Source organism: Ammospiza nelsoni, chromosome 6, assembly GCF_027579445.1.
Source record: "Ammospiza nelsoni isolate bAmmNel1 chromosome 6, bAmmNel1.pri, whole genome shotgun sequence".
In the NCBI taxonomy this organism is placed as follows: Eukaryota; Metazoa; Chordata; class Aves; order Passeriformes; family Passerellidae; genus Ammospiza; species Ammospiza nelsoni.
Genome location: NC_080638.1, coordinates 59,122,418 through 59,148,583, shown reverse-complemented (window position 1 = coordinate 59,148,583; position 26,166 = coordinate 59,122,418). Strand labels below are relative to the sequence as shown.

Here is a 26,166-nt window from a genome sequence, read left to right as displayed (position 1 = left end):
CTGCCCCAGTTAACTGAGGGCTGCTGTTGGTGGCAGGGCAGCAGGGGATGGTTCTGCTTCACCTGTACAGACAGGGCAGGTCTTTCTCTCTTGGCTTCAATCATTTTGGGAATGTGGCCTGATCTTTGATTTCCATGACCACCTTTAGCACTTTTTTTCACGCAGGAATTTTGTTGAACTGGTTAACTTTGTGCATTGGGTTCAGGTTGTGCTGTAGTGGGTGTCACCGAACTTGTTTTACAGGGTTTTCCAAGGAAAACACCCACTATGGTGTTTTCTGCCCTGGGTGGGCTGTAAATGGCTTTTTCTGTTGAGCTGCAGTTGCTTTTCAGGTACCTGAGTTCACAGTGGCACTGTGACTCATGGACCACAGCCCCTGTCCCTAACTGGATTCTTTTGAGGCTTTAATTGTTGTGTGCAATAGCCAGGGTGCAATCTTCAGTATCTACAAGCAATCCATCTTTTCCTTATCTTTGGATCCCTTTTGTTTTATTTTTACCAGTAAACTTGGCTCATGGGCTTTGTGGGAGTAGGAAAAGTGATCACTTTTCTGTAGCATCCTAATGTTTCTTGGAGAAAATGCTGGGAAACGATGGAATGCCTTACACATCTCTCCAAAGTGTTGCATGTGGTTTTAGGGGGTGGAAGCAGCATGAGTTGCCCTTTAAAATTGAAAGTTAAGGAAGTAGCTGAAGTTGACAGGAATCTGAGAGCTTTAGAGAAATTAACAAAAATGTGTTATAAATAGCAGGAATATAAAATAGCATAATAAAATGGTGGGAGTAGATTTTTAGTGTAATATCCCCTTAGAGAGTCATTTTTGGGTAGAGAGAATGAAATATTTTGCACATGCAGCTTGCTTTGGTCAAGAAAGTTAGAGGTGGGCAGTGTTACATGGGCACCCCAAAATGTCAGGAGTTGGAGGGGCCATTACTTTCTGAAAAACTCATCTTTGCTTTATTTTGTGTCTTCACTGGATCTCCCAGTTGTTGGTCATCATGGATTTTCCTAGTGGCTATTGTGTTCTGGAAGAATCAATAGAATCAAATAATCATGTGTAAAATAGATGTGTTGATTTTTAATTTTTATTTTTTGAGTGTGTGGTTGTGAAAAAATCCTTTTCATTATTGTGTACAGCTTGTAATTTGATTGAGATTCAGAGCATAAAAAGCATGAAATTCTGTATTTCAAACTTCCTAGAGCTGTGTACTCAGGGTTGTTCTCCCCTGATTTGTTTTAATTTAACTGCTTTAGTGGCACTAGATAATATCAAGCATTTATTGTGTGTGATTTATATGGATAGGGAAAATACCATACACACTTTCTCAGGCCAGAAACAATGTTCTTTACACATGGCATTTAATACAGTTGTGAGCCTAAATAAATGCTGCTTTTGAATATGTGCACAGCTCCTGTATAATTATGGAGCAGTGTGGTTTATTAGGAGAGAACATGCAGCATTGTGGAGTGCTCCTCAGCTGATGGTTGGGTAAAACAGGTCAGCTCAAATATTGTCTGGAACTGATCATCTGAATCTTGGGCCAGATTTCCTTTCCCTTACTTGTTTTCAGTGGCTCTGGTTAATCAGGGGGAGCAGTGGGCTCTGGTGGCACAAAGCTCAGGGATGTAGCCATGGATAATGGTGGGGTTTGGTTATCTGTGTGATGTTTACAGCTGAAGTAGTGAATGGAAATGCAGAACTCTTGTCTCTCCCATTAACATTACACAGAGATAGGAATCAACAAAAATACTCTGCAAAATGAGTAAGTTAGACCAGTCCCACAGAGGATGCCAGGTGGGGTTTATGCTAAAGCAGGTATTCAAAAATACTCTTCCAGGCTATTTCCACACATAAAAACAAGGCACACACAAAATCCCAACAATCTATGCTCTGAATTCACTGTACATGGAAGGAACTTCACATAATGAAGAGCAGATCTGTGGATATTTATCTGCCTTCAGATCATTTGACAACAATTTGATCATGATCATCTCACCAGTGTGGGGAGGCAGCTGTGTGTCCTCCTCCCTCCTGTCCCAGCATCTGCATCCTCTGCTGAGGAACTTCACTGGGGTGTTCTGCTTTGTGTGGTTTGTGGCAGAATGGGTACTGAGAGAAATGCTAACAAGAACAGAATGTATTTTGTTACAACTTTTTTCCTTTCATCTTTTTGATCCTCTGTTAATATGAGTTGTCTCGCTTCTGCTCCCTCTGTGCAACTGATTCTCCTCGTGGCTTTTCCTACTAACAAACCCTGAACGAATAAATTTGCATCACAAATTTTTATTGTGATAATATTCTTTGAAATGTGCTGCAACTCTGAGAGAACAGCTTGTGTTTTGTCTTTGCAATGGTGAGTAATGTGTTTGCTCACTTTGTCCTTTGTGTTTGATAACCTGGGAAGCTCCCTCCAAATTCACTGGTGTAGGGCTGGGTTTTTATTCCCCACAATTTGTAGGAAATTGAGATGCCAGCACAGCTAATGAAGGCCTGATATGTTCTCCTTATTTTTAATACCTAAAAGTAGCTGCATTGAATATGACCTTACAATTTAGCTTCTAAAAGTTGGCGTGACATTCACCAAGTGGTTTAATGTGCTAGAATAGGAGTTGCCTTTTCTTTTTGAGCTTGAAGAAAAAGCATTTTTTTGAATTATTAACTTTAAAATGCAAAAAAACCCTTCCCTACCATGCTTTAAGTAGGTCAGGATTTCTGCCACCCTTAAAAAGGAAATTGAAACCTGACCTGCTCAATGACCAGGGTGGGATGGGGGAAGGAGGTTTTGGTGTGTTTTTCCTTTTTCTTTTTTTTCTTTTTTTGTTTCTAATAAATCAAAATATAATTGTTTTTTTGAGATTTGTTTCACTGGCCACGTGTTGCATATTGTAGGGTATTTCAAGACATCCCTGAAATATTTATCATGCTGTGTCCCACCAAGAATGTAATCTTAAGGTCTCCACTGTTTATGAAGCGCAGTCTATATTTTATCTCATGCTGAGAAAAGATGTGATAATGGTTGTTTGGGGATTATGTGAAAATGAAGTGAGGAATGACCCTTAAAAATTGGTAGGAAGTGGGAGATTCCCAAATGAGACCAGGGAGGTGGGGAAACAGAATTGCTGCTCTGGGGTTTTTCTAATGAATATTGTCCTTGCACTTACCATGGGGAAAATGAAGATTAGGGAGAGAGAGAAGCATTTAAAGGAAGTGCCATAAAAATCTGTTGGGCTACAGAAATGAAAGCTGACCCTGTAATTTGGGGCACTTGTGTGTGTCAGTGGTGCAGCTCCAGGGAGTGCAGGCACAGAGCCCAAGAAGGTTCCTGGGATGCTGAAGATCAGCAGTGGATCAGAGGTGCTGGGATGTAAATGAGCTTCAGCACCAGGTGGCACAGCCACTCCTGAATGAGACACCCATTCCAGCAGGAAATGCTTTACTTGGTTTTGGGCTCATTCTTTACACCTCCTTTAACTTTAGGTTAAAAAAGAAAATAGATTTCCCAAAATATTTCTTCTAAAAACATACTTGCCTAGGCTTATTTCTTGAAGGATTGAGTCTGAGTTTGGATGAAAGATGGCAATAAAGTGTTACTGGTTGCATCTTTTGTTTTTCTCCATCTTAGTGCTCAGAATAATTTGGGCTCTGCTCTGTGAGGTATTAAAGGAGTTCATAGAGATCATTCTTCCTTCTCTGATGTCCAGCTATTCAAATTGCAGTAGTAAAGCCAACAGAGATTTAGCAAGTCATTCTAAATGGTGCTTTAGGGCAGGGAATAAATAATGTCCTAATCAACTGAAATTCAGTAGGGAATTGTGATATGATGTAAAATTTAAAATTACCTTTGTTAGTCCAGAAAACCCGTGTGATCTCAACAGCAAAAATACTACAGAGTCTTTATAGCATTCAAAGGCTGCTGGTGCTTTTGGTCTCACTGAAAAGGCTGCAGCCTTGGAAAGCACCAGGTTCCCTGAGCCTGTGTTGGACTGGAGAGAAGGGGAGGATGATTTGTTGAGTCATGGCCACCACCTTTTGCTGCAGAAAGGATTTTTTACAGTAGAATATTTCAGGATTTTTGCTAGTAGAATATACCTCCATGACAAATGGCATGTTCTGTCTGAAGTAAGACAAGCTGGGGATTTTCACTCCAGTTCCTTCTGTGTGTTGTACTGGCTATTAAGGACAAGCAGAATGGGGTGATCTTACTTATTCTCTTTCCACCATGTAAAAAAATTGATACAAGTGAATCCAAGTGAAGTGAATTGGGTCTCTGACATACATGTATTATGGGTTATGCCAGATAAGAGAAATAACTTGCTTTTAGATAGAAGACTATTAATCTCTGTTGAATTTGGGAAGGCTGCTTTAGACTGATGGCTGAGAGTGATTAGTATTATGAGAAGATGATTAAATACTGAAAAAAAATTTTAAAGGAAGGCAAGCATAGCCCAGATGTTCTAAGATGCACATAGTTTTAGCTTTTCTCTCTCCTTTTTATTTTTCTTCCTAAGCTATTATTGTTTCAGGGTTTCAGTCATTAGAGCACATAACCAGGACTGTAGATATGAGTGGAGACATCATCTCTACCAGATTTGGTTACCTATTGAAGACACTCAGGTCATCAAATCCTCCTCTTGTTAACTTACAAAACTTTTTAAAACTAGTAATGTTAATTTTTTAACCTATTTTTTGTCTTGTTACTCCTGTTGATTCTGATTTCAGACCCCCTCTGATGTGACTGATGAGAAATACAATTTCCAATATGAAGTTTTACTCTGGTTAGACTTATAGTTGAGTAGCTTTTTTCTGCTGCTTTTCCTGAAAAGCCAATCCTCCTAATCCCGTCGTCATCTTGTTGCCTTTTTGTGCATTTATAGGATGAGCTCATCTGTTTTGAGTGTCGTTGACCAGAGCCACACTGCTCACTTCAGGTTAAACCTCACATCCTGCTGGTGACTTTGAAACACCAGCAGCTCTTCAGCTGCCCCCTTGGGTTCCATGAGCCTGTTCCTGACTGCCCCCCATGGCAGGGGGACCACAAGGTGTTATTTAATTGGTTTAGGGCTGTCATTTTCTCTGCTTGCTGCTCTTTAAGTGATGAGCTCCCAGTGACTCTGTGACTTGGTTCAAATGCATGAATTAATCAGTTTTTTTCAGTTGTGTTGCTTTCTGTTTCTGTTGTGGAAGGGCTTGGCTATAAAGTAACCTTGTGTGCTTTGTGTAAAGTATTCTGAAATAATTTGTCATGGTCTTGTGGCTGTCTTATTTTTAGCAAGTCTAAAAAATAGTATTTACCCTCTGTCTGCTACCCCATGTATTATTGCATGGCTTGTGTTTTAACTGTTCATTGACTCAGCTTTTCAGAGGTGTTGATTAACTTGTAGGGTACCCTGAAATAATAATGGTGGACACTTTTTGGGTCTTATTTCCCTCTCCTTATACTTTTGGTTCAAGATAAACACTTCCCCTCAAACCACAACACTGAGTATGCTCCAAAAGCTTTGGAGGAGGGAAGGAGAAATTCTAATAGAGAGAAGAGCAGCTTTTTATGGCCTCCCACCCAATGGAAATCCCTGGGATCTCAGTTCAGGGATCTTGTTCAAACTATAACCTGCCTGTGTGGTGCACCCAATGGGAGAGTTTATCTGGTGAAAAATAACCCAAAAATAACTGTGTGGCTGCAAATATTATCCTGGCCTGAGGGAGAGGACAGCAGGGGAAGGGCAGTGCACAGCAGTGAGGTTACAGCAGCTTCTCTGGTGTTGGTGCTGATTTAACATGCAGGGATACACTTCTGCTCTTCCCAAGCTGAATATATAAACTCAGGCTTGTTGGGACTTCTGCTGCTTATCAGAATGGCAGATGATGTCTTAACCTTTGAGTTTGGCCCTTCATTTGTAATTAAATAAAAAGAAACACTTGATTTTATTGTATCATAAACCAAGATTTATGTAGGAGCTCCCACTTGGTCATGGCAACTTGTTCTTTCAGTCACTTCAAACCAAGCAAGTTTAGTGGTAGGGAGGACACCACTTTGTTACATTTTGTTTTTTGAGCACTGATAGGGGTTTCAGAGCTATCCAGGACGTGGCTGATGCAGTTATTGCTCCACCAGGCTGTTTTTTCAGTTGTTTTTAATTGTGTGTGCATACACCCACACTGTCTCTGTATTTGAATAGCTTGAGGAAACTGGACTGTGTACTTTTCATGCTTCAAGTCAAACACAAGTCTCTGCTCTTGGCAGGAATTTGGCTTGGTTCCTCCCAATACCCAGGAGAGATGAGCCAACATTTGTAGATCAATCAACAATACCTTTGTGAAAGATAGGTCAAGATTTGGATTTTTGAGAGATTTTCAAAGCCTTGCATGTTTCCCATTGAGACCCCAAACCACTGCTGTATTTTGGAAGACCTTGGTCATATGCCTGGCTCTCTGACAGATGTGTCTTATCAATTTTATCTTCCTACTCTGAGATTAGACATGAAATATGGGAGTGTCTCGTGACAAGCCCTCAGTAATGTGGTCAGGATATCCCATCATGCCACAAATACCTTTTAATGTTTTTCCCCTTTTACCATAAAGCCACATTTCCTTGTCTTGTTCCCACATGCTGTTGTTGCACTGTTAAAATGTGTTGAAAATACAGGACAGAAGGTAGAAGTCTTGTTTCAGTAAAAGATTTCAAGTAAGAGATTTGTTGTGACTATTTTGGGACCCCCAAGTGTTTATTTTTTATTTTCTATGTTTTAGTTTTTTCCATGTGATTTCTGGCTCATGTAGGTGTTTGGTGTGATAATGCTCAGAGTATTTGGTACAGTAAAATCTGTCAGCTTAGCCACATGGTGCAGGACTTTCTCATGAGGTAAGAAATGGATATGGAGGGAGAAGGGGGCAACATTTCTGGTGTGAGATCTCACACTTGTTAGTGACGAATATGTTTGTCCTGTGAGACAATGGGTGACGTGGAGCTGGATTGTGTCTCAAAAGGTGCGGTCTTGCCAATTTGGACAGACTTGGGAGATTTTGTAATTGTGACTTAAGTTCAGGTGTGCTGTGGGCAGCTGTTGATCCTGATAAACATTTTAATTTGATGTTTGCTGAGAACTCTGAAAACTTGCAGAGTTCTTACTGAAGGAGAATAAAGCACAATAGCAAAGGTTATTGACGCAGTTGAATTATTATTTTACTGCATGTGTTTGCCCAGTAGACCATAATGGATTTGGAGTAGTTGTTCTGGTACACTGAGTAAATTCTGGGTTGGTTTTGGTGTGCCTAGTCATTGTGAAAGCACTTATTTCTCAATGCCACACAGCTGCTCTTGGAGTGTCAGGAATTGGCCTGTTGTTTGGACACAGTGGCAGAATGGTGCTGTAGGACACGTTCTTGTGATTGTGTCCTTAACTGACTAGGCAGCACTATGTCAGGAAAAAACACTTTATTTAAATACTCATAGAAATATTTTTTCTATACTATCTAGAGTTAATAACATAAAAGCTTCTCTATTTTTTTTTCCCTAGGGAAAAACGAAAGGCTCATCTGTACTGGATAAAAGTGATTTAAGTTTTAGCTTGCTGCAAATTCTCTTGTCAGGTCCAAGCCCCTTGAAATGGTTTTGTAGTAGAGATGTTGAAACACGATGGGTGGTGGAAATATTTATTATTAATTGACTCAGTATGTCTTTTTTTTCCCCTTTAGAAATACCAGTCAGTCAGGGCTGTTGTTCAGTCACTACCTGGTCTGCTTTATTTCTGGTGCAGCTGAGAGGAGCTGGTCTGTATAGCAGAGTATGTACATGGGAGTTTGGAAAATAAGGTTAACTGTGCCTGGATGTCTCCTAAATTTTTGAGATGTCTGGGCTCATTTAACCTCCTCTCTTCTGCAATGTGGAGCAGAACTTGTCTGACAAAACAAAAATGAAACAGAAGTGGTGTGCGTGCATCCTTTTCCCAAAAGATATAAACAGTCTAGAAGGAGGATTGTGTTCTCAGGAGCTTGGCAGATGATGCTGAGAATTGACATAACACAGATATAGGCAGAGCACCAGAGTCTCCTTTTGCTTTGTTGCTTAAAGGAGGGAGTTCAGATCAGCTCTCTGGAGTCCTGGTTTGAAAAAAATGAAATGTTAGCAAAGCAATCTCTGAGATTTTGTGTCACACTGTGACTGGGCTGAAGAGAAGGGAGCTGCAGGTAGCTTATCAGCAGTGTTTAAAACCCAAAATTCTCATCTGAACTGAGCACTTCTCATCTGAATCTGATAGAGTTGTGGTTCCTGCCTGGAAGCTGTGTCCTATTGCCATGATGAGCTGCAGTCTCTGCATGTCACAGGGGTAACTGTGAGACCTGTTTATTTACTAGTTGAAGACAAGGCCCATTGTGTGGGTTTTTTGGCCAAATAAGGTTTTGAGATCATTCTGAAGTTGTCTCCTCACAAGGTAAGGACAGCAAAATCCCCTCTGATAGAACTTTACAGAATCTGGACAAGATTCTTCCTTCTCCCAACTCCCTCTTGGATTTGGCAGTCAGGGAAGAGATGGCCCAAAAAACACAGGCAGCAGCTACTGCATGTACCTGAATAAGGATTTACGGATTCCTGAAGCTGAGGTGTAAAAAGGAAAAGCCTGATTTTTATCCCTAACTCCCTACTGATCTTTTAAGCTCCTTTATTCTGAGGCTCTCAGAGGTGCTTGGTGTCACTGAAGTTGAACTTTTCTTTCCTCTGCTTTTGCTCCCTATCCTGTAACATAGCAAAAAATGGTTTTGTCTGGGTTCTTTTGGATCTCAGAGGTCCTGGCTGCTGCAGACTCCAGGAAGAACCTGTGTCTGTGGGTCCATCAGCTCAGAAAATGAAGCTGCAGTGGCCAGCTGCAAGTCATTGATGAGCTCTTGGCTGCTCAGCAGAACCCACTGTGACTTGTTAAATGTACTGAGGGTTGTGAAATAAACAGGTTTGACAGCTGCTCTCCCCAGATTGGGCTGTTCTTGTCTCAGTTCAAGAATCTCTGCTTGACAATATCAAATTGTCTAATCCAGGCTAAGCAAGAAGCCCAGGAATGTTTCTAGAAGCATCTTTGATTTAAAAAACTAGATGTCATCCTGTAAGCTTTCTTATGTGTGTGTTTTCTGTTTTTTAATATTCCCTCCCCATAAATCAAGTCATTCCACTTCTATAAGTAAATTTCCGTCTGACATTGAAATTGAGGAACAAATGAAGACATTTTTGCTGATTCGCTCCACTCCTGTTGTTTGTGGTTCAAGTCTTGGCTATGTATTGAAGACTGCATTATTATTTTTTAATCTAAACTATTTCTTTCATAGTGGAAAGGATTGTTGTTTTGTTACTTGAAATTACAGAAACATCTTGGTGATAAAAGCTGAAGAAAGAGAGGCTTAGAAATTCTGATACTCTTTAATGAGTGTATATACTAATAATAGGCTTTGTAAAGAAGGCTGGTAACTCATTCTGTAATACTCCTAGTCAACAGCAAAAGCCATAAAGTTTTTTTTTTCTCTGCAATGATTAATGGCTGCATATCTAAAGTTCTGCAAATTTTTGTAATGCTCAGCAGAATCTAAAATTTTGAGAGAATATCTTGTGTTCCTGCTTGTGGAAATAGCTGTTCTTTAATCTGTTTTGTTTGCTGCCTTGCCAGCCAAGCTAAAAAAGTGAGCAGCACCATCAAGCTGTGCTAATGCTGTGAGCCATTTCCATCCTCCAGTGTCCCAGATTCCTTGTCTGCCATCATCCCTGCATGCAGTGAGTGTGTGCATGTGTCAGGAATGCAGCATTGGGCACCAGTCCTGTACCCTCTGAAGACACTCTGTCCAAAACAAACACTCGGTTCCCTGTCAGTGTAATTTAGTTGATAAATATCTTAACAGCTTTCTGGGGAGGAACCTCTGCTTGTTTTCTGCAATGTACCAAAAGCATTTTTAGTGATCCTGAAGTCCTTGGACATGAGGGCCTGTAGTGCTGTTTGTGCATTGCCAAATCGTGTAGATGCTTTGTTTGCTCCCCCCAAAAATGTGGTGTGATAGACTGCTCAGAGACTGGGCCTTTTGTTTAATATTTCATGGGGAGTAAAGAGAAGAACAACAGATAAAACCACTGTCCATGAAATGAAAATGAGCATTCTAAAGTTTATTGGTGTCCAAGATCAGGACACTTCGTTGTTCCTGCTTGGCATTACTGATAGTTGTGCCTGTTGTATGTCCATGGGTAAATCCTTGGGCATTTTCTGTTCATGTCTTCATCCTGATCACATGTTCTCAAGGTACAAACTCAAATCCAAAAGGAAATGGTTTGGTGAGTGTGTGAAGTAGAACACAGATTGCAGAAGAAGCAGCAACATCACATCGTTTGTTTAGCTCTCACGTGAAGCTGTTGTCTTCAGACAAACTCAGTATTGAGCAAATATATGGATGTGATTTTTAAAAATACGAACATTTGTCATCATTAGTTTATATATGTAGCATATCTGCCTACATAATACACATACAAAATTGCCTATTTAAGGCTCCTAATTAAAGAAATTAGGAGGCCATCCTAATGGCCTCTGTTTTGGCCATGATTTGAAGGGGAGTTAAGGAGGTGTTTTGGTGCTTTGCTCATTTGGCCATCCACAGGGCCATCTGTTTTTGGTCATGATTAGAAGGTGAGTTAAGGAAGTGCTTTGATGCTTTGCTCATTTGGAGAAAGCCACATATAGTGTGTTGGCCAGTGAAAGATGTACAGAATGGTGTCCTGCTTCCACAGTCAGCTGTTGTTAAAGTAAGACCAGGAGGGAAGAGTTGGACTTGGAAAGAAAAGGAAGAATCTCCTGAAATGATGTGGTTTGAGGAGCTCTGTATGTCCCTCTGTGCTATTGAATAAGTTTCTGTGACTTTGAAGTCACAGAAATTGCTACATATTTTAATAACTAGCTAACTAAATAATCCAAGTGGAAAAAAAAGATGTATTTTTGAATTTTACAGTTCAAGATAATTTTTTCTCAAGTCACATTTTGAAATCTTTATTTGAAGCTGTGAAAGAATTAATTAAATCCACCTTTATAACAATGTGCCTCCATGGTGATGACACATGCTCTGACATTAGTGGTCTGCAGTGAAACCAGAAGGAATTCCTTGGAGCAGGGTTGGGCAAATGGCTTTTTTTCATTCCTCAAGAATCAGATGGAAATGTGTGACCCAAGATTGCCATTGGTGGCAGAGTGGCTGCTGTTTGTGGGAACAAGGATGACAGATTTGTTTGGAAGGAAGCTTGGGATCTGTGTGTATTAAATCTGTCTGCAGATGGGAGAGGAGGCAGGACATGGACTGAGTCCAGCTCTGCCCTTGACTTGTCCCATACAGCCCCCTTTGAATTCAGAGGGAATTATCTCCAAATAAATATCAGGGTGGATGTGCACGAGTGAGTGAGAATGCAATCACCTGATGTGGGATCCCCATAGTGAGGTGTTGACTCATCTTTTCATGTATGGAAAGCTATTCTGCAGCCTTAGGAACAGTGCTTTCAGCTGGGGAAGGCATGGAAGCACTTGTGTGAAGTGCTTTTCCAAGGAGGGATTTTTTCCATAGTCAAGTCCTGTGCAAACTTGATTTAGGGAAGGGGGGAGTGAAGCAGTTTCAGGTGCTGCTGTCTGTGAATGATACCCTGCACATGGAGCCCCTGTTCTGTTGGTCCTTATTCAATACTGTGATAAAAAACAATACAAACACCTGCACTTGGATCCACCTGCTGAGCTCTGTCTCTTGGCTCCCTGTTCTATAACTTAGGGAAAAGGAGGCAGGGACTTTTCTGTGCTTTGGCTGCTGTGTTGAGAGGCACAAACAGCCAGAGCTGCCAGAACAGAGACAGTGAAGCTGTCCTTGTGTGGGGCTCCTGCGTGCACAGACAGGTTGGGGGAGGCCAGAGAAATCCCTTTCCCTGCCTTGCCTGCTCTCTTGCATTTACTCTTGCTCCTCCTGTTGTGGGGACATAAATTGCTTTCATTATATTAACATGATATTAATTTCTCATTATTTTATTGAGTTCATGTCCCAGCAGCTTCTAAATTTCAGGCTTAGTGTGCTAATGAAGTTTAATTGTTCCCTACCCAGATAATTTGTATTTATAAATACACTTTGTTTTCTAACTTAAGGAATTCTGGGGCAGGAAAATGCCCAGCTTAATTCAAGGTTTGCTCTTTAACATTTGCAGCTGCTGTGCAAAATGCAGGCTGAAGCTGTAGTTATCTGTGTTAGCAACAACAAAAAAATTGCTTTTTTTTTTAAATTGTGAGATTCAATTGTGTTTGTTTTGCACTTTCTAATCTTGAAAACAGAAGCTGGGCAGAACTGGTTGGCTCTCCTCACCTCTGCCTCTGTAAGGACTGGAACCAGTTTAGTTTGGGATAGGTCAGCAGTACGAAAGTTTTGTTTAAGATCTTTCTCAACCATGTCAGTGTTGTTTCTCTTAACTTGTTTAGCTTTTGTGCTGGGTTTGTGAAGGTAAAACATGGCTTAGCCCTTAATGTACAACTGTTTTGGCTTCAATCTAGCAAAGCTATAAATAGGCTCCCCTTTGCCTCCCCAGCAGTAGGAAATGACTGCAGCAGGTGTTGTCCTCTGCTAGAAATTTGCACATTATTACTACCGAAGTACTTTTTTCTTAAAATCAGCTTTCTTGTTACGTGTTCTTCCTTTAATAAATGCCAACTGACTGGTCAGCAAGTATCGTGTTAAAATCTGAAGTCTTCATTAGGTCAAAAGAAATAAAACCAGAAAGGTATTTTTGTTTTATTTCTGTGCAGCCTCTGTGTAAAGTTTATTTTACATGCAATTTAAAAAGTATTACCAGAAGGCACAGGAGAGCTGCATAAAGCTGACTGAAATGCTTTTTATTCTTTTGGCTTTGCTGGGTTGGATTTTAACTCAGGTTTGTAGCAGTTCCTCTGTGATAGGACTGGCAGATGCTTGGAAGTCTGCAGGCAAGAATTGTGTCCATGCTTGGATTGAGTTCTCCTTGCACTACAGCGTCCAGAAAATAAACAGGGTTTTTGTGCAATGAGGTCATGCTTAGAGTAAATCAGGATCTTGCAGTCTGGTCCACGTGAAATGGGTTTGCTGTGTCAGTAACAGCTTCCCCTTGATCCAGACCCCATCATTTGGTGCTTGGTGCCAGCAAAGAGCTGGGGGTGTTTGGGCAGGGAGAATCAGAATCCATGTTTGTGCTGCTGAGCCTGTTCTGCTCAGGAGGGAGGAGAGCCCTGGCCCCCTGCCCCTGTGGGTGCTGCAGAAGGAGTGAAACCAGGGCAGGTGTGCTGTGCCAACAGCAAAAAGGGGGCACACTCCTGTGTTTCAGTTCTGTTTAACACTCTGTGCCTTTACACCCTTTCCTTTGTCCCACAGGTGTGAGAGCTGTGTGGAGCTGCTGTTTGTGAGAGGGGCTGGGAACTGCCACGAGTGTGACACCCCCCTGAGGAAGAGCAACTTCAGGGTGCAGCTCTTCGAGGACCCTGCTGTCGACAAGGAAGTGGAAATCCGGAAGAAAGTGCTGAAAATGTGAGTGCCACCATTTAAAATAACAAAAAGCGGATGTATTTCATGCATCCAAATTTTAAAAATTTGACTTTTTCAGTAGTACAGAGGAGATTTTTATTTTTTTAAGTGGCAAACCATAAAAGTTGACTCCATTTATCATGGAGGGATTTCAGAGAATCTGATTTTGTGCAACAATTGAAAGCTGAAATCTCAATTTAGCCTTGAGGGATTCCTGCTTAGCATTAGAAAATGTTGAGTGTTTCTATGTGGCCTTCTTTGGCAAAGACTTGGCTCCAAAATGGAGATGATTAGATATTGAGGGGGTGAACATGGCAGCAGAGCAAGAAACAGGACCTTGATTGTTTCGTTCACTGGGGACCTGTTCTGAGAGTTGAAGGCCAGTTCCCTTCAAAATCAAAATGGGCAAAAGAGAGTTCACATTGTTTTTTGCTTCACACAGCAATTGTTAGTGGAAGTGGTCCCTTGCAAGCCTGGTGTTACCATTCTGTCATGCAGATTTGAAAGCTCTTGAAATTGAGATAAATGAGGTCTAAGATTGCATCTCACTCCTTGTGGCCAGTAAGCAGCATTTTATAAAGAAAATATGGGAGCCAGTTGATGTTTTAATAGAAGAAAATCTGATAAATAAACCCAGAGAGAGCTGTGTGTGCCGAAGTGAACTTACAGGTAAATTATAAGCTTGTCAGCCTTTATCTAAAACTTGGGACAATAGTAAATGAATCATATGTTGATGAAACTGTGCCACTGAATACCAAGCATGGGAAGCAGTATTAATTCTGATGCTGGATTTTAAAGTCTCTTGAAGTTAACAGAAGTCAATCTGTAATAAGTCAATTAAACATGGAATAAAGTTTAGTTAGAAGAGAAAATGTTGGAGAATTCTTGGCCCACTGGGGTTTGGCAGATTAGTTTTTAGGAGGCAGAAAAAATGCCCCCAAATTGGAATATGGCCTCAATTCTTTGGATTTTTATATTCCTGGGTGTCACACTCCACAGATCAGACAGAATCTCAGCTTTGTATTTTCTTGGGAAGAAAGTCTGCCTGTCTTGACTTTCAGAAGCTGCCCATGCTCTAAGCCAGTTGTCCCTTCATCTTTTTACTTTCTCCAGCTCTGAAGAGGTGAATGTGAGTGCTGGAATGGCCTATTGATATGAAATGAGATAATTGTAGAATTTTCAGTTTGCTGCTGACATATGCTGTCGTTGGCACAAAGCCAAAATCCCTTTTCTGATTGTTCTAGAAAAGCTTTTTCTTTTTTCATTTTTGTTCTCTGTGGGTGTTGCTGTTGTCTCTGCCTTTGTTAAGAGGCTGGCTGGGAGTTACTCTGTCTTGGCCTCTGTGCTCATGTTTACCTGTAACCCTGGAAAAGGAATTGGCAAACAATAGGCAAAGATAGCAGAGATTTCTTCCAGGCTCCTCCTTTCCTTTGGAGCAGGCTCTTGTGTCTCCCAGTAAAGATTCTGGTCAGTTTGGGAGTCACAAAGCACACAGCAGATAAAAGTAGATCAATGCTTAATCAGCTTGCTGCAAAAGCTTTGTTGAATGGAAATTGTATCTTTCTGTTTATAAATACTTTTATCTTCTCTTAAAGATACAATAAAAGAGAGGAAGACTTTCCCACTCTAGAGGAATATAATGATTTCTTGGAAGAAATAGAAGAAATTGGTAAGTCTTAATGCTTGAATTTTTGATGTGCTGTGCTTGTGAGACCATAGGCTTTTATCTTCTGACTCAGCTGCCTATGAGAATGTCTAAGTTCAGTTTCTGTAATATGATTTATCACAGTATCAGATTTTTATCTAATTACCTTTTTTCTGGATTTAATCATGCTTGTTGAACTGTAGGATATTGTTAAGTAAAACATTTTATCTGCCAGAGAAAAAACACAATCCAATGAGGAAACAAAGCTGGAAAAGAAAGGCTTGCAGGGGACTGTCCATGCTGCACTGGCAAAGATTAAACAAAGAGAGGAGAAATTGAAATTTTCATTATATCCCTCCATTAGCTTTATCTACCATGACAGAAGCCATATGGTGTCTTTCATCATTTTTGCTTCTGCAAGTACAGTAGTTGAAGCTGCTTTGAAGCTGCTGACCTTACATACCACTGTGGTAGCATTTTATGTTGCTGTGCAGAAGGAGAAGGTTTAGGAACAGACGTGGATTTCTTTCTCTTTGGATTAGCTGCAGCAGAACTTTGCCCTTTGGGGAAGGAACAATGTTATCAACAGAGTTTATTTTCTTCTTAGTTAGGGTGACTTGTGATTTATGGTGGAGTGATGGGTTTTGCTTAGAAAAACAAGGATGTGTTCAAAGGAGTGACTCCTAAATGGTTTGTTCTTGGTTTTTATGAGCTTCTGAGGCTTTTCTTTTTTTTGACCTGGAGGAAGAAGAGGTGACTTAGAGCATGCAGGAGGGGCAGTGAATGTGATTTGGAGGAAACCATGGAGATGACAATTTTCCTTCATTTTTCTCAAAGGAGCCCTTGCTGCTTTTTGCACTGTGGTGTTTTGTAGAAATGGATCCAAACACTTACTGCTGTGAGCAGTGGATCATGTTTTTGTTGGCACAAAAGGATGCTGAGGCTGGGAAGCCAAATGGTGTGACTGGGAAACACCAGTCACACTCACATGGTCCAGATATCTGGAGGAGATGATGTGGGTGTAGCTTTGTTTGTATATTTTTTGGAATGGTATGGGGGAAGGAGGGAATGAATAGAAAGAATGGCCAGAGGATCCTGGAACAATCTGTGTGCTCATGGGAAGCAAAACTGCTTTTTTTCATGTAGCATTAAATATAATTTCCCACTTAACTGCTGTTGCAGGACTTTTTAACATCTCTAACAAGGGAGTTGAAGTTTTGCCTGAAATTGAGTGAACCTCATGAATTTGTGCAGGATGTGAAGGTTTTACAGCTCTTGGGATTAGGTGGTTACATTGCAAATGGTTCCAAATCTTGTACTGGGAACTTGGTTTTAGAAACAGCAGAAACCTGGCTGGTCTTGGTAACATTATGAAAAAGAATGATTTGGCCAATAATTGTTTTGGCCCTGCAAATGCATAGTGAAGAAGCTTGATAGAGTTTTTAGGAATTGGAGTTAGTTACCTGAGAGGAACACCTAAAATACTAAAAGGAAGTGGAAGTCCAGCTGCATCCTAGTTCATTGATGTGGCAGCCAGGGTGATAAGAGGAAGGAAGGGGTGCAGTCAGAAGACTCTTTAATTTTCACTGTCCCTGAGTTCATTTATGATATCCCAACTCCAGACAGACCCCAGAGGTTGGGTTCAACAGCAGCACTTGAGGCAAGAGTTCAAGCCCTGTTTGCTCTCCCTGGTGACAAAGCCCGTTGCACATTTGTCCCCAAGCCCATCCCTGCTGTGGTCCTGGGCACAATTCCCCACCTGGCACTTGTCTGATGTGACATTTTCCAGTGCATGTTGTGAATGGTGTGACTGAACAGTGTGTTAAAACTCATTGTCTCTGTATGATAATTTCACACTTTGCTGCTGAGAGGAGTGATTTCATTTTGTGTGTCTCTGAATTCTCTGCTTGCTTGCTCGTGTGGAAAACTGGGCTGTAGGATGGAAAAGAAAGGATGTGCAGGGCAGCTTTGCCTTGTGGAGCCAACATTCAGCAGACTTGCAGTAGCTGCTGGTGCTTGGGAAGGTTTCCCCTCTCCCCATGCCCCAAAGTGCAGCTTCATCTTTTTTTCCCTCTTTGCTGGAAGGTTTTGTTTCTGGAGTTGTTTTAGAGGGTTTTTAATGAAGTAGTTGCTTAGCACAGACAAAATGTAAACATCTTGTGTAGGTGTATTTCATGTGACCCTCATTCTGATAGGTTTTCCAAATATTCCAGGTAGGTCAGCTCCAAAACTAGCAATGGAATGAGACACGGCAATTGCTGACCTCACTGCAAACACATTTTCCCCCTTCATATCAGCTGTTTTATACCTACAGACTTTTTCTATTGAAATAGAGGAGTTGGATGGTGCAGCAACAGTGTGTGTGTGTGGGAAGGTCAAACAAACATTAGGGTAGTCACCTTTTAAGATTTCTATTATAAAAACCAGGTTTTTGAAGTGGTTTAGAGTGTAGCCACTGAATAATGCTTTGGGCTAAAATGTGTTAAACAAGGCTTTAAATAAAAACCACATTTTAAAGCAAGTTCTCCCCAGAAGAAAAATCGGTTGGACAATTTGAGAGCATTGTAAGCACAGTTTGTTGTCATTAGCACTAGGAATAAAAATAAAGTGAAAGGGTTAAAACCTGCTCTTGGGAAAGGTGTGGGCAACATGTATCTGAGTGAGTCAGGACTGTGCCCATATGGTAACAGGGACCTGGTTAAACCTTTCAGTGTTGCTACAAGTTGCGCTCTGTGGACACAATCTGAATTTCGCTTGCTCTTTCTACAAAGTTTTCTTCTTCCCCCGAGCATTTCTCCTTCCCCAGAGTATCGCTGCCATTTTTCCAAGCCCTGTGTGAGAGCTCTTGGAGCAGGACCCGCCTCCCAGCGTGTGCCTGGCACCTTCCCTGGTACCTGAGTGAGGCCCCCCGGCGTTACCGCAGCACCATTGTTCTGGGTAATTGCTGCTTTTTAAAAAGCATTCAGCTCCGAGGCTGCTCTTATTTGTGTATTCCTGTATCTCCCTGATGCTCCAGGACTTTATGCAATGCTCTCAGAACACTTATCTGACAAGTGATCCTTGCATAGGAAGGGTTTTGCTATCTCTGATCACTTGTGGCTTGTGCTGTTTATTGTTTTGTGGTTTGGTTTTTCCCCCTCTGTGTGTGTGTTCTCGAGGATGGTGTTGCTGGTCCTGACACGGGCAATAACACAACTGGAAATTGGGCAGCTTTATCAAAGATCTCTTTGAGTTCACATCATCACACTGCTCCTGCCAAAATGGTGTTTCTTAGAGTGATGGGGCTGAGTGATTTCAGTCATTCACTTCTGGCAAAGGTGTTGACTCAGTAAAAGACCACTGAGGATAAACAGAAATAATCATTGATACCTAACTAGACTCTTTTCTGGCTTAACTGTGGGTTTTCTTTTGTTTCTGATAATTATTTTGTTATAATCCCAGAAATGTTGGTTGGAAGGAACATGTTAAATTCTTTTCCATCTTTTCTCTCCCTCACTGCACTCCTGCTCCTTTTAAAAGCGCAGGGATCAGGCTCAAAAGCGCCAAAGGAAGTTGCCACAGAAGCCTGGGACATCCTAGGCAGACTGAGGATGAGGTTGTGTCTCCCTCTGTAGCACTCTGCCACATTCCCAGTCTGGGGTTTTAGGAAGATGATAATTTAGGAGTTGTTTGTAGTAGATGAGAGGAATATTGTTTATAATGAACGAATGCTAGTAGTTAGTCTAAAACAGGGAGATTTTGAGGAACTTAGTCCTGCAGTGCAGTGATATTCATTCATTCAATTATTGTGCCATTTAATTAAAATTTTTGTCTTATTTTCTTTTTTGTAACTAGGAAAATATTTTTCCATTTGTTACAGAACAGTATAATGAATGCTGTTCTTTTGAAAAACAGAGAAAGTCCCTGTAGAGGCTGAATTTCAGAACTTGGGAGTTTCACCTAAATAGAATGAAATGCTTCACAAAAAACACAATAGTCTTCCTGTTATACTTAACAGATGTCTCAAGGCAAGTCATTTTATAAACCAACCAATGTGAGATGGATAAGTAGATAAATAATTGTTGCATACAAAACAGCTTCTGTTTCTTTTCCCTGAAGGGCTTCAGGCCTCTTATATCGGCTTATGCTATATTTCAACATGGACAAAAATAAGTCTGTCTTCTCTTTGAAACCTTTTCAAACCAGCCATCTGCTTTGCCACTCATATTCAGATCTACACCAATATTTTTTCAGGGTAGGTGTAGCGTATGAGTTGGGATTTTTAACTCTTTCTAGTTTTTCTACTTCTATTTTTTTCTTTAATAAAGTTAAGAAATGCATTTAAAATAAATTTCTAGCAAAACTCAAAGCAGGCTGCATAGTCCTAGCTATGTTAAAGTTTGTATGTTGAGTGATAGCAATTGTGTTCTTTGGTTTTATAGTTGTTGGCCTTTAAATGCCAAGTAACTTGTGGAAGGGACAAGGGACAAGAGAGGGAAATAATATCTTAATTATTTTTTGTGCCCTAGTGCCCCTTGCAAAGCACACTTGTCAGCTGTATTGTGAGGATACAATGGCAAGAATTTGTATTCTATAAATATTGATGAAAAGACGTTTGAAGCTCATGAAAAATTTATTAGAAAATATGTTGAAAGATGTTTTGGCTGCTGGCTGGCCACTGGTAACCATGCAGTGTCAAAGAGCAGCTTGTTTTGCTGGTAGGTGTTTATTGTAGAGGGAAGATGCTGTTTTCATGAACTAAAGGGCAGCTGTTGATGCTGAAATTGATGTGGGCAAATCCAGGTTGTGCTGTTACAGTTTTCATTGTTTTATTTTTTTTAATACTTTTTTGCACTCTTTTACTCTGTTTCTACTCTTACAACAAAATGTCTTCAATGTTTCCACTCTTGAAATGTGGACAGATCAGTGTTGAGGACATGCTGAGGACCAGGACAGTGTTCCTCATGTAGATCAGTGTTCTCTGGTTTCTCTGGTCCAAATTTCCTCTGGCCTTTGAGGGGGCTGAAGTTTGAATTTCTGATTGCTGGTGTCCTACAGAATCCTTGAGTGGCAGAGCAGAGTCAGTGTGAACAGATCTGACTGCTGAGAGGGAAACAGCAGGAAAACAAGGGGGGATAAACACTTCCACCATGAGCAGAGCAGTGGGCTTTTGGGGTGAAAATTTCCCAAACATTGATGCAGAAATAGATTTTTTTTAGATAGAAATGTTACTTCCTGTGAAGTACCAAAATGCACCCGTTTTTGTAAGCAGTTCTCATTAAAGGTAGGCATCTGCAAGTGTTTAAAACATGCCTGCTTTTCCCCAGTATGAGTTTTAAATCTTAAGCCTCTTGTTTTATAGACCAAATTGTGATCAGCTGAACCTATTAAAGATAACTGAGGAAGAAGCCAAAAAACAAACCCTGAAGGTTTCAAGCAGCAATAACTGCAAAACAGGGATCATCAGCTTATGGCTGGATTTATTTTTAGAGAAATATTCATGATGTTCAGAAGCCTGAAGACAATTTGGCATCTCCTCATGCACCTGAAGGTGGCATCTGGGCATCCTGCTAGCACAGCATGGCTCATGGGCTATTTCTTTCTTATGTCATGACTGGGGAGTTCAGAGAGCTGCTGTGTGGAGTGAGGTTGTAGGAAGTGCTGACATTCCCATCAGCTGCTGTCACTGCAGAGCTCTGGGCTCATTGTGTGCCAGCATTTTCACTGATACTTCTTCTCTGCCCTAATACTCAAATATTAAAACTTCTTGTCAGTGGGCAACTGTAGGCTGGAAATTTGGATGTCAGATCACCATTAAAATACTAAAGATTTAGACTGAAATCATGTTTTGCTAAGGAGAGGTTGCTACAACCAAGAAGCGTGTGTTTGTCACAATATGAAATTGGAAAATGTTATTCATTTTGGAGAGGAAAAAAACCCCAAACATTTGGGAGGGGTAGCTTGCTCCCAAAAAACCAAGGAGCTGAACTTTGAGTGTCTTGTTTGGGTTATGGCAGTGCCCAGAGGTCGCAGCTGGGGTGAGATAAAGACCTGAGGGAGAAGTGCTGCCTGAAGCTATGGCATGGAGATACAGCAGGTGGTGTGTGGGAGAAAGGAACCTTTATTCTCCTCCTCTGGTTCTTGCCAGTGGGAGAACTCCAGTACAGAGGCCCAGTAGCAAAGTTTGTAAATTCAGCTCAGGTGTTGATTTTGAAATTTTTAAAGCACAAACTCAGCCATCTTAGATCTTCCCTCTGAACTGAGGATGCTGGGGTGGGGCTGGAAGAGTTCAGCTGATTCAGGAGCCAGGCTGGATTGAAATGTCATTCCTCTTGATGCTGCTTATTATTCAGAAAATGGGAAAAGAAATAAATTTTTTTTTTATTTTTAAGGTTAAGAGGTTATTTAACTGTATCTTGCTGAGCCCTTTTTTGTTGCAGTTTGAGGAATTGAGTATGTTAATAAGAGTAAGATGATGTGGTGGTTTGGTACTCCTGGATAAGAGTGTTCCTCTTCCCATCTGTACCCTTTTATTACTTCCCTGGTACCCTCTCTGGCTCTCAGCCCCTGTGTTGAGCCAGTTCAGGTTACTGAAGGGTTTTTGTTGACACTGCAGAGTATCTGAGGGAATTCTGGGATCAGAGCAGGGGAAAGAGTGAGGCTTGGGGAGCAGGAATGCCTCCCTTGGCAGCCAGAGCTGGGCTTTTAGCACTGAGCTGCATCCGCAGCTCCGCCATTTAGGACCTTCCTGTTTCTTCTCATCTCCATTTGCTCCTGGCATTGATTTCTTGATGTTTCCTTCACTGCTCTCACCTGGTTTGCCAGCCTGAGCTACCTTTGGTTTGGTTTGCCTAGAACCCTCCTAAGGGCTCTTTTCTGCCGTGTTACCTGTGGGGAGGATGGAAGAAGGGAAATGATGTTCTCCAAACTGAGATGTGTGTTACCCTGATGAGTAACAGCAGACTTCATTCTGTTCCCTCTAGCAGCCTCATTGTTTCTTTATTCCCCTTTATTGTTACCTGTGGGGAGGATGGAAGAAGGGATAGGATGCTCTCCAAACTGAGGCGTGTGTTACCCTGATGAGTAACAACACACTTCATGCTGCTTCCTCCTGTTGCCTCCAGCAGCCTCACTGGTACAAATGACTTGGCAGTGGTGCAGCCAGGCTTAGCTTGGCCCTGGTTTCCTAAAAACCTGGGAAAGAGAACTGGACCAAAAGCTCCCAAGTGCCAGGCTGGTGTTTGCACAAGAACCTCCTTCCCTTCGGGGTGTGACACAGCGCGGTCACTGCGTGGTTGTTTCTTGTGGAGGATTTATCAATGACTGCACAAATTTCTCTGCTGCCCTTGTAGGCAGGTGACAGAGCTCTTGGAGGCTTGGAGTGCTCTGTGCTGGCTCTGCTCGGTAGCTCTGAGGCCATGGGCATGAGCCCAGCATCACTCAGGGTGGGGATCACCAAGAGACTTCCCAGTGATAACGGGTTCAGTTGGAATTCACTTGACCCACAAGTGAACCAGTGACCCAGAGGTGAAGGGCTCAGGCATTGTATCAAATTACAAATCATCCAAACCATCTACATCTTTCAAGCTGTTGATTATAGAAACTGTTCAATTTCTTGCGATACCATGTGTAGATAATTGGGAATGTTGTGCTAAACTATGGAGCTTGCTGGCCGACCCTGCTTGCTCATAATTACATGAGATATAGTCTGTCACCACTGAGAGACATCAAAAGAATGTCAGCTGACCTATTAATCTGCAAGCATCTGCAGATTCCTCATAATAAAGGTAATTGTACTTTGGTGCCTTTTAAGTTACCAAGCAATGTAAATTTTTTTGTGTACCTGAGAATTCAGTCACTGTAGTCCTTGTGCATTAAATATTCCCTAGGAAATGAAATTACTTAATTTCCAACCTTGTCTTCATATGGCTGTGTTTGATCTAATTTAATTTTATAGGAACCACCATGTTCTTAGCTATAACTGCTACTTGGAAAGGTCAGTGTTTTATGAATAGTATGATGATTATTCATGTATCATTACAGTGTCACAAAATGGGATGCAAGATTGAAATTTTAATCTCCTACAGATGTGGAAACCTACAGAAACTCTGCTGGCTTTTGTTGGAGTGCAGTGACTTAGCAGATTGTCTCTGTCTTTATATGGCATGTTTAAATAAGTTCTGTTACTGCAATGTTTATATTTGGCTAGAAGGGATACAGAGCATAAGAATAGTGTTTCTTTGTCATAGTCATGCATGCTGACCTAATACTTTTGCTTTCTGTCTTTATGTTTATGCAGTATTTAACTTGACCAACAATGTGGACTTGGAGAACACCAAAAAGAAAATGGAGCTATATCAAAAGGATAACAAAGAAGTCATTCAGAAGAATAAGTTAAAACTGGTTAGTTAACTTCTCTCCCCTACAATTTTTATTCATTTGTTAAAGAATTAAAGGATTTGTGGAGTACTTTCTTAAAACAAACCAAAGCTGAAAGTGCTTACAGGGTTCTTTGTATTTAAATATTGAGGTTGAAATGTAGTTGTGCTTTATTTTGGGAAGGGCTGGAGGAGAGGGGCAGCAGCAGAGGCTGTGTGTAATACATCAGCAGGCATGTGTGCTGGCAGTGGCGTTGGACAATGGCCAGGAGAGATGAAGTTCATTCCTACACCAGGACAATCGTTCCTTTCTCATCTGAAGGAAAAAAGAAATCCAGACCCAGACATTATGAAGCTCCCAGGAGAGAGTTGTAAAATTGAGGCAAAACACAGGCCTGGTTTGTACAAAATTTGAAATGAAAGATGTTGAAACAAACATTAAAACTTTTGTTCAAGAGCTGATAACAGTAACATCAGGGATATTGTATATATAATCTGTATGCAAAACACAGGGTTCTTTGAAGATTCATTCATTAAATTATGGCTCACATATCATTTTGTTCTTTAAAAATAAACTTGCATGTATTTATTCCTGTAAGAAAAGTTTAATCTGTTAAATATTTTTTCAGCATGAAAATACACATTGTTATCAGTTCTTGAAGGAAAATGTCTGCCCAGAGTGTGACATAACAAAAGTTTGTGTTTGTAATCCAGTTGCACTAAGGACTTGCTTTCAAATCAGTAGGGGTGAAATCCTCACTCCCCTGAAGTCTGTGGCAAAACTCTGGGTGATTTCTTTAGCTCTAGGATTTCACAGGAGGAGATTGGAATCTGAAAAATGTTTGTTTGAACCTCTTCCTTTTAAAGGCAAGGAAATTTCCCTAGGGGTCCATCTCTGATCTGTTATCCTGTCTCTGACACTGTGCAATATCCTCTGCTTCAGAGCTTGAGGAGACCTGCCAGGGCTTTGGCTGTGTCTTATTTTACAGTGGAGCTGCAGCCTCTGGGGTCACAGTGGGAGCAGCTCTGCCTCAGCCCACCTTCCCTGCAAGGACAGGGGCTGGCTGGTGCTCTCAGGCACCTCTGCAATGCCCTGTACCCCCTCAAGCACTTCTGGTTGCTGTGCTCCACAGTCCTGCTCTGCTGGAGGCTGGGCAGGCCTGTGTGAATCCAGACTCACTGAAGAGCTGGAAACATTTCTGGTTTTTTTCTTTTTTAACATTTGAATTGTTCCTAATTTCTTTTTCAACAATTGAAACATAATAGATTTTACACAGTGGTTATTACAAAAACTGCATGATCTTGTCCATAAATTTCCCCCTCTCCTAAAAGCTGAAGGGTTGCTTATAAAAGTTGCTTTTCCTCTCCAACTCCTCTTAGCAAGTTTTGGAATGTCTCTACTCCATGTGTGGTAAAAGGTGTCCTCCTTTCTTGCCTAAACTTTTTATGGCCAGTCATTGTCCCTGCTTTCTTATCTTAATTTTTTCTGTCCACTCTAATAGGTTGCTTCTGAGGGATGTAGATGTTTTCTGTCCCTCTTGTTTTTGTTACCCTTTGCCTGCTCCAGTGTGATTTGTGTTTGGCAGGCAGAAGGGGCCAGAATTGAATGCAGAGATCTTAATGCCTCTCATAAAGGAAATCTATTTTCCCATCTCTGCTGGAAATACATTGATCCTGAGACTGTTCTTCTCTTGTAGTTTAGAAAAAAAAAAAGGGTGAAGATCTGGGTGTTCTTGTAGTTATATTTTTTTTAATATATAGATATTTATATACACTTTTTATTTATAAAACCTTTCACCCTGACTGCAGCTTTTCCAGTGTTTCTCCCTTAAATATTTGCACTTCTCCAGTCATAGGGTAGCTTCTTGCTTCCTGCTTTATCACTAGATGTTTAATTTCACTTGCTGCTTTGTGCAGTCTTGAAATAGTTGTGTCTGGATTCTGTGATGTGAATGTGCCTGTTTTCCTGATTATCCTTTCCTGAATGTGGCAACACATGATTTTACTTTCTATTTACTTCTTCACTTGTAGGCTTGAGTTTACAACAGGCTTCACTGTCATCTTTCCCTTCACATATTAGGACTGTGTTTAGATTATCTTTAGTCTGGACACAACCCTTGCTGCCTACTGAACTCTTCTCTTTTACTGTTTAAAGAATTTGATCTGACATGTGATAATTCTTCCATTTTCCTGTAGTCTGCTCTGGTTTAGGTTTGTTTATCAGTTTACTTATTTCAGACCATAATTTTTCTGGGATGTTTCTTCAGACTAGGTCTGTCAGCACTTCCCTACAAGTTTTCTTCTGTTTCAGTGCAAATTCCAGGCAGTCTTTAGAGATAAATGTGGAAGAGCCTTGGAATGTCTCAAACACCATGAGCTCTTCTGTCCTGTTGACCAAACTAACTAAATCCCTTAATTCTCAGACATAACCTCAGTTAGAAATTTGGGGATTTTCTTGTTTGTTTTTTCCCTTTCATGAAATGCAAAGAGAGCCCAATCCCAGGTGGTTGCTGGTTGGTGACCAGCTTTTTACCAGTGTCACTGCACCAGTTACAAAATGGAAGCAGTTTCTATTGGCTTGGGGGCAGGTGGTGACATCTCCCAGGAGTAACTGGGACCCCCTGGCTCAA

The 26,166-nt window shown here is 41.0% G+C and overlaps 1 protein-coding gene across 1 annotated transcript in view; it reads left to right on the top strand.

Moving 5' to 3' along the window:
- The window catches only part of MNAT1 (MNAT1 component of CDK activating kinase), a 119,097-nt gene that overhangs the window by 21,321 nt on the left and 71,610 nt on the right, over positions 1 to 26,166 (top strand). Inside the window, exons 2-4 of the mRNA XM_059474096.1 lie at positions 13,385 to 13,537; positions 15,130 to 15,203; positions 23,458 to 23,561. Of these exons, the coding sequence (XP_059330079.1) occupies positions 13,385 to 13,537; positions 15,130 to 15,203; positions 23,458 to 23,561 (331 nt within the window). The remainder of the gene's footprint in view (positions 1 to 13,384; positions 13,538 to 15,129; positions 15,204 to 23,457; positions 23,562 to 26,166) is intronic.